We start from the raw sequence: 7,884 nt of genomic DNA, 5'->3' as shown, positions 1-7,884 counted from the left end.
ATTCAAGTTCCAGACATATCCGGTTAGTACGGCCGAATAAACCTTATTTGAAGAATACAAATAACGATAAATTTCATCTGTTAATAATAATTGTACTTCAACACGTACAAATAAAATTACAAAATTGCATACTATTTTATAGTGGTTGCTATGTTGGCTACATTTACAGTCTTACCTGCCTAACAACACTGAGTTTGCAATGTACATTGTACATGGAACTATAAGTTACCAAGTCTTCACAAAGCTCTCATAAACAATTTGACTACGTTACAAAAAACGATATTGTAGTTAGGGCCATAACAACTGTGGGGGGGGGGGGCGCTTTCCCTGGAGATTCAAAAGAAGAACAAGCGCATTCAATGAGTTATGCAAATGAGTCAGGTGCGCTGCTATGTCAGTGTATATATTATATTTTGCAAGCCATACTTGTAGTCACCCATGCATTAATGCCACAAAAGAACAGCACCCATGCCGCACCGAAATGGTCTTTGCAGTCCTCACGAAAGTATGAGAGCATTCATTTCTCTGCAAGCTTTTCTCCGTGGCGCATCAAAGATGAAGCTCTCTGCTGTCTTCCTACTGACCCTCCTTGGGCATGTCGTAGCCATCGGCGATATTTTCGACCAGATACCCGACCTGCTGGACCATATTCTGCAAGAGGACCAACATCGACCTGCCCGCGAAAAGCCCAATGTCATCCTCTTAGTCGCCGACGACATGGGCGTGGGCGACCTGACGTCATACGGCCACCCGACCCAGGAGCCCGGTTTCATTGACCGGATGGCTGCCAAGGGTCTCAGATTCACCAATGGATATGTGGGAGACTCTGTCTGTACGCCCAGCAGATCAGCTATCATGACAGGTAGGCTAAGGGTTTAATCGAATGAAATTGCATATTACTACTTTTGTCAAATGGTATCGAAAATTACTAAAGAAGTTCATAAACTGCAGAAATAAATGACTAAAATATCTACTTCCTAAATAAAACATCAACTATGAAGATTATTGAACATGTTGAAAACACGTAAGGCTTTTCAATTAGAAAATCAGCTTCGTTTTGTGCACCGTATATTTTTTAAGACCAACCACACAACACTGGTAGGATCCAAATCCTATGGGCTAATCCACTTTTTGAAAACTACACAAAAAATGGATCCTCGCCTGCCACCAATTCTACTCAAGTAGGTGTGTTGGGTGGCTAGGGGGGGGGGTTAAATGCATCAAAATATTTGCCTAGCTTTTTTATACAATTTCATCTTATCGGTTAAAACCGTTATTTTGCCATGTCATTCTGTAGTAGACCCTTCACGAAAGCGGACTTTAAACATGTTAAATCAAATTTGTGAAAGTTTTTTTCATTGCCTTGTATGTTAACGAGGAAATTATTTGAAATACTGATTTGAGCATTGCGCGTAGACGAGGAGACAGGGAAATTCTTGTTCGCCGATGAGATATCAGTTCTTTAAGTTTGTGGGGTAAATTTATTTATTGATTGATTTTAATTTTTTTATTTTGATTTTAATTTTGATTTTGATTTGATGTGATTTGAAAGTCGCCACAACATAATATATACAGTAGCATTAAAAACAACAGGCTTGCACAGGATGACACACGAAAGCTTATTTCCAGTGGGGTCCTCGACATTTATAGAATTACGATAATAAAAGGTAAATTATATACTATTTTCGCAAAGAAAACAAAGAAAAAATCTGAATTTACGAACCGTTGCTGTTTGTGTTCGGAAGGGGGAGGGGGCTTCACCTACAATTACATACATTTGTGCCTTTTGAGCTGGGGATCATAGCTGGCAACGGATAAAGACTTATAGCTGCACTTTGAGATAATTATGCAGATGCGCTCTTGCTGCCCTTTGATACCATGGCTCATTGGTTTCTCGTGTAAGCATAGTTTATTTTAAAAGGATGAAAAAAAGAAAGGTCTTGGTGTTTAAACGAGATTACCAAGCATACGGATGAGCTGTGATGCCCAAATATTTACCTCTCACATATGGCATGTTACATGATTAAACAAGGGCGCGGTAATTTTTTTTTTTTCACCAGGTCGCTTGCCCGTACGTATTGGTACCTATGGAGAGACTCGTGTGTTCCTACCCTGGACGAAGACTGGTCTACCGAAAAGTGAAATCACCATAGCCGAGGCCATGAAACAGGCCGGGTATGCAACAGGCATGGTCGGAAAATGGCATCTTGGTAAGTAGTTCCAATAAATCGTGGGTAGAGAGGTCGAAGAGGGGTGGAGAAGGGGCATAACGACAGAAGCAAAGGACCCTCTTTACTCCCTTCATTAGACAATAAAAGCGAGTGCACGTTTCTAAAACGGGACTTCCTCCCCTTGGAATGATATAGGCCTTATGAAATCCTTAAAGGACCATGATGCTTTACTGTTTTGCATAAAAGTTACGCTTAAATGTCAAAGTAAACTGCTGGAATCTCCCATCCTCGCATAAATGTAATTTTCGAGACCTTTTTGTCTAATTTTCAGGAATCAATGAGAATTCGCCCACAGACGGTGCTCATCTTCCCTTCAATCACGGATTTGATTATGTGGGCCATAACCTTCCCTTTACCAACAGCTGGAATTGCGACGATACAGGGGTAAGTTATTTTTAGAATTGTAAACATTATAATGCAAAAAATGGACCAGCAACCATAATATCACCATCTCCAGTCCTCGGCTACTCACTTCTGGCCCGGTTCCTAACCCACAATAGAACATTCTGGGCAGTGTAGTCTTGTAATACAGGCCAACTTGAACGGTAACATGCTAAATTCATTACTCGATACATCCACACCGCTTCAATTATGTTACAAAGGAGCATAACAAGTACTTTTTTCCCTCTCAAAATAGTTTAGTTTCTCTAAAGAAATAAAAGGTGTTTAGGCTAATGTATTCCGTTTTATTGACAGTTTTCTAAAAACGTACATTTTAAGACTACATATAGATATTTATTAACAGCCAATGAGAGACCACATACAAGAATGGTGTAACCCATGGATTTTTTCTTTTTGAGTGTATCGCTATGGTAACCTTGTTTAGAGGGATGTATGGAGTATAAACATTTGAAAGACTATCAGGAATATTGTATCATATTCTATAGACAGATATAGAGGTCTTGTCGTTTGCAGTTCATTGTGTTACCATTTCGCTCTTTGTGCTGTATGCACATTTTTTGTATATAAGACCTAAATAAGGCAATAAATTTTATTAAATTAAAGGCTATTATAATGAAATAATTGACGGTTGGTTAATTTTGTGTTGTCATTTTACTCCTTTTTAGCTTCATTTAGACTTTCCAGAAAGTAGTAAATGCTACCTCTATTACAACGCAACACTGCTGTCGCAACCTTACCAACATAAGGGTCTAACCCAAGCGTTTACTCGTGATGCCATCAATTTCATTGAAGACAACATCGATGACCCATTCTTCTTATACGTTGCCTTTGCCCACATGCACACTAGTCTTTTCTCAAGCGACGACTTCGCTTGCACGTCCCGTCGAGGTGAGTGTAGCTTCACTGTTTCAGAATGTGCATATTTAAGTTAAGGATATATTTCGAACACAACACGACACATATCATATCCTTGTTTAAACAAAAATATCGTGATTTTTTTTCTCCTTGACACGTGAACATTATTTGAAAGGTGCGGCACCTTGATTGTTTTTTTTTTTTATGTATTCCGTGGAATTATAAATGGACATGTCGTCACATGTGGAAATAAAATGGAAATGATTTTTCATCTTTAAACCCCCCCCCCAAAAAAAAGAGATTTTTGGGGGGTATATCATGCGCACGTCCCAAAATATATATTCTGCATTTTTGTATAGCGTTAAAAGTTACTCCGTTTGGACAGGGGTGTCCGTATCAGAGCATGTTGACCATTGATATAAAAAAGCTGGATGGAACTCGTATATTGCTGCACGCACGGCCTTGAAGCTAGACATGAACATTACTACATGACACAACAGTATTTTGGGGGCATACTATGATTTGGGGGCTATACCAAAGCATAAGAAACAACGCACACTCAAGAGAAAAAAATGTGGAACTCTGTGTGCGCTTGAGGGTAAACTGCCGATTCGTCTTTTGTCAACTCGTCCACTCATTAAATGGTCTACCTTTATTTAGTCTAATGCAATTCCGTCCATCAACATTTCGTCTTACAACCATTTGGTCCAACAATCACTTCGTCTTATCACCAGTTCGTCTAAGACCATTTCCTCTAATAACCAGTTGGTCTAATACCCATTTTCTTTTCATCCATTTCGCCCAATTAGCACTAATCCAATTAGATCAAATGGTTTATGGACTAAATGGCTATTGTACCAACTGGTTATGGATGTGGATAGTGGACGAATTGATAGACCAAATGATAGTAGACGAGTTGGTCATTAGACGAATTTGCATTAGACCAATTGGAATTAAACCTTTCCGAGTACTGTTAATGGCCTCGAAAGAACGCGTTGTAGCTATATTCAGCTTTATGATATCGATGGTGTTGACAGGAACTTATTCGCAATTTGGAAACATAAATCAAATTTGCAACTAATCGATCAAATTCAATTCATGTTTTTCTTGTGAAAAAAGGCATCAGTTGCAAATTTGCAAGTAATAAGTGGTTGAATTGGTGCCATAACGCCAATTTGCGATTGTTTGAAGTTTCATATCAAATGCACACGTACGCACCCTCTCCCTCTGAAAACACAAAGGAATTTACTGATTTTTTTTATCCACTTGGCTGCTACACAACACTTAAGATTCATCTTTGTTCTTTTAAGAAGAATCTTAGTATTTTGGATCATGGCTTTTTTTTCTTTGACACTGTGATTGGAGGAGCATCACATTGATTAATTTTGATCGTATCAATCATCTTTTTAAAGGAAAACATTGCATTGTCATTTCTTGAGTGTGACGCTAATACGGCAATCGCCTTGCAAACATATCCTCACGGTGCTTTTTGCATTGTATTTACTTTATTAGGTCGATATGGTGATAACTTGCTGGAAATGCATGATGCTGTTCAGCAAATCGTTAAAAAGTTGGAAGAAGAGAAACTCGACGACAACACCATCATATTCTTCATCTCTGATCACGGACCCCATCGCGAGTATTGTGAGGAAGGAGGGGATGCCAATATATTCAGAGGTAAAAATTCAGAAATAATTTGAAACTATATAACCACTGTTTATGAAAGTTAGAGTCTGTAAAGACTTGTTCGGAGTTGACGCTACACTTTTTTTTTATAAAAGAAATCTTCCATCAAACGCAATTGCTTCTTTATCTTAGACCATAATAAGTGCGTCGGTGTATGCACCAATATCTAATTCGCTATTTTTGTGTGTGTGTTGACAATGCTCGTATTTCTATACAAGTGTTTAAGAGATAAAATTGTGAATGCAAACATAAAGGACTGTTATGGATATTTCCTAAGAATACCCATTTTTCTTGCCGGGAAAAAAGAGTAAACATTTGACCTTTATTCTGATTCAACGATGTTTAATGTCTTATTTGTATTTTCTGGCAGGTGGTAAATCACTTTCTTGGGAAGGTGGGCACAGAATTCCATACATCGTATACTGGCCTGGGACGATTAAACCTGGAGTTTCCAACGAGCTCGTCACATCAATGGACATCATCGCTACAGCAGCTGACTTGGGCGGCACCAAGCTTCCGACAGACCGTATCTACGATGGAAAGAGTATCAGGGGAGTCCTCCTGAACGACGATTCGTCGCCCCATGACGCGTTCTTCTACTACTGCAAGGACACCCTGATGGCCGTCAGGATCGGCAAGTACAAAGCCCACTTCAAGACCCAACGTGTCCGCAGTCAGAACGAGTACGGTCAGAAATGCGCTGGTGGGTTGCCGCTGGAGGATTACTTCGACTGCAACGAATGCGAGGGTGAATGCGTGACCGAGCACAACCCGCCTCTCCTCTTCGACCTTGACAAGGATCCCGGCGAAGCGTATCCTTTGGAAGCCTGCGGACTCGACGCTGTGTTTGTGAATATCAAGGCGGCTGTGACGGCACACAAGAATGCCTTGGTCAAAGGGGAACCTCTTCTGGACACGTTTGATCACTCAATTGTCCCGTGCTGCAGTCAAGACACCAACTGTGTCTGTAACTATGTCCATGAACCTGGTTTGCCTCAATGTTACCGGTACCTTGAACAGCTAGCCGCAAGGTATTACAAACCATAGATTAATGGAAATCTGTACGCCTAAAATGTGACCTTGAAGTTGAATTTTTATCACAGGTTTCTCTAAACCCATCTCTGAAAAAACCCAAATAAAAGTCTTTATGAGAGTCAAATGAACCAGACATTAGACACTTGTAAGTACGAGTCTGCCAAATTAAATCTGTACTTACATTTTCTTTTACCAGAGGATCAGTTTTAATGAATGTTGATTTATTGCATCTACAAGTTTATCATAAGTCGATGTAATCGGCGAAACTTCTTTACAATGCGATGATGCTATTTGAATAAACCCAAATTATCGGTCATCCCCTGCTTTTGTCTGTCGTCCTTTGTATTTGTAGTCAAGATAAAATGTATTTAGGGTTATGAGCAGTTTATTGTGTCGAGGATGACTACCGAATTAAAACAATTTAAAAACTTAAGTAAAGAAAGTCAACAAATCATTCTGAAATTATGGACGGTTTAAAACGGGTATAGGTCCAGATTTTCACGGTTTATTTTTTATGTTTTTCTAAGCTTCTTGAGGAGCTAATCATATGAGAATTTGGTAAATTGCTCATTTGCGGGCCAATTTGTCCACTGCCAACTCGTCCACTCTCCACATGGTCTACCTTCATTTAGTCTAATGCCATTCCGTCCAACAACCATTTGGTCCAACCATTCGTTCCAATCATCACTTCGTCTCATAACCAGTTGGTCTAATCATTTTTTATTTCATTCATTTTGCCCAATCAACACCTATTATAATTAGACCAAATGGTATATGGACTTAATGGCTATTGGACCAACTGTTTATTAGACGAAATGGTGAGTGGACGAAATGGCAATTAGACCAAGTGGATATTGGACGAACTGATGGTAGACCAAATGATAGTAAACGAGTTGGCAATTGGACGAATTGGCATTGGACCAAATGAAAATAAACCGAGAATTTGACGGTAATGTAATCCAACATAATATCGACTCCCCTGATCAAGAAATATGTATAAGTGTTTTTTAGAACCATATACTGTATTTACCAAGATTAAGGGTGAGCGGAGAAAGCTAGAGACAAGAATGAATAAAGGAATAGAAATACACTCTATATTGCATAGATTTGAAATACATGCAGATCGATTATAGTTGGGAACCAATCGAATTAAGGATTTGGTTTGCACCGTACATATTTATTCTCAAATCTCAACGATCGAAATGCAAATCCTTTGAGATATAGATGTAAATCATTCAATTGCATCGCTTGTGACCCACCCCCCCCCCCGCGTATTTTTGCATCCACTTCGCAGACGCTTTCGAGAACGTTGAGAATCTATTGAAAATGCCCGTCAACTGACAATGGACAGATTAGCGGGCATTGTCGAAAGTCGGTGGACAGGGACAGCACATCCTTTTAAGACTCGGACCGGACGAAAATATCAAACAAGTCGTTTGTCCATGCAGAGTCCTCGAGGCATTGCTGTTTTGCATTGCGATTTTCGACAAAAATAATTTACTGGTGTGCATGTGTGGGGTGAGGGAGTGGGTGTGTGTGTATGAGGTTTATAGACAAAACAATGGGAACATTATGCAAACAGTGTGCTATGGTAAAATCAACTCCATGGAACACAATTGTATTGTCACCGATTGTTACAATCACCTTATGCAAGATTTAAAGGGGTACTCCTGGC

The 7,884-nt window shown here is 39.5% G+C and overlaps 1 protein-coding gene across 1 annotated transcript; it reads left to right on the top strand.

Annotated features, from left to right (window-relative positions):
- The first annotated feature begins 430 nt into the window (after positions 1–430).
- On the top strand, positions 431–6,525 carry LOC129260532 (arylsulfatase-like). The gene is made up of 6 exons (XM_054898500.2): positions 431–862; positions 2,061–2,210; positions 2,503–2,615; positions 3,299–3,521; positions 5,001–5,165; positions 5,545–6,525. The coding sequence occupies exons 1-6, from the start codon at positions 469–471 to the stop codon at positions 6,219–6,221; spliced, it is 1,722 nt and encodes a 573-aa protein (XP_054754475.2). The 5' UTR covers positions 431–468; the 3' UTR covers positions 6,222–6,525.
- The last annotated feature ends 1,359 nt before the right edge of the window (positions 6,526–7,884 follow it).

The sequence above is a fragment of the Lytechinus pictus genome, chromosome 5 (assembly GCF_037042905.1).
Source record: "Lytechinus pictus isolate F3 Inbred chromosome 5, Lp3.0, whole genome shotgun sequence".
NCBI classification, from domain to species: Eukaryota; Metazoa; Echinodermata; class Echinoidea; order Temnopleuroida; family Toxopneustidae; genus Lytechinus; species Lytechinus pictus.
This window is presented reverse-complemented; position numbering and strand designations above follow the sequence as displayed.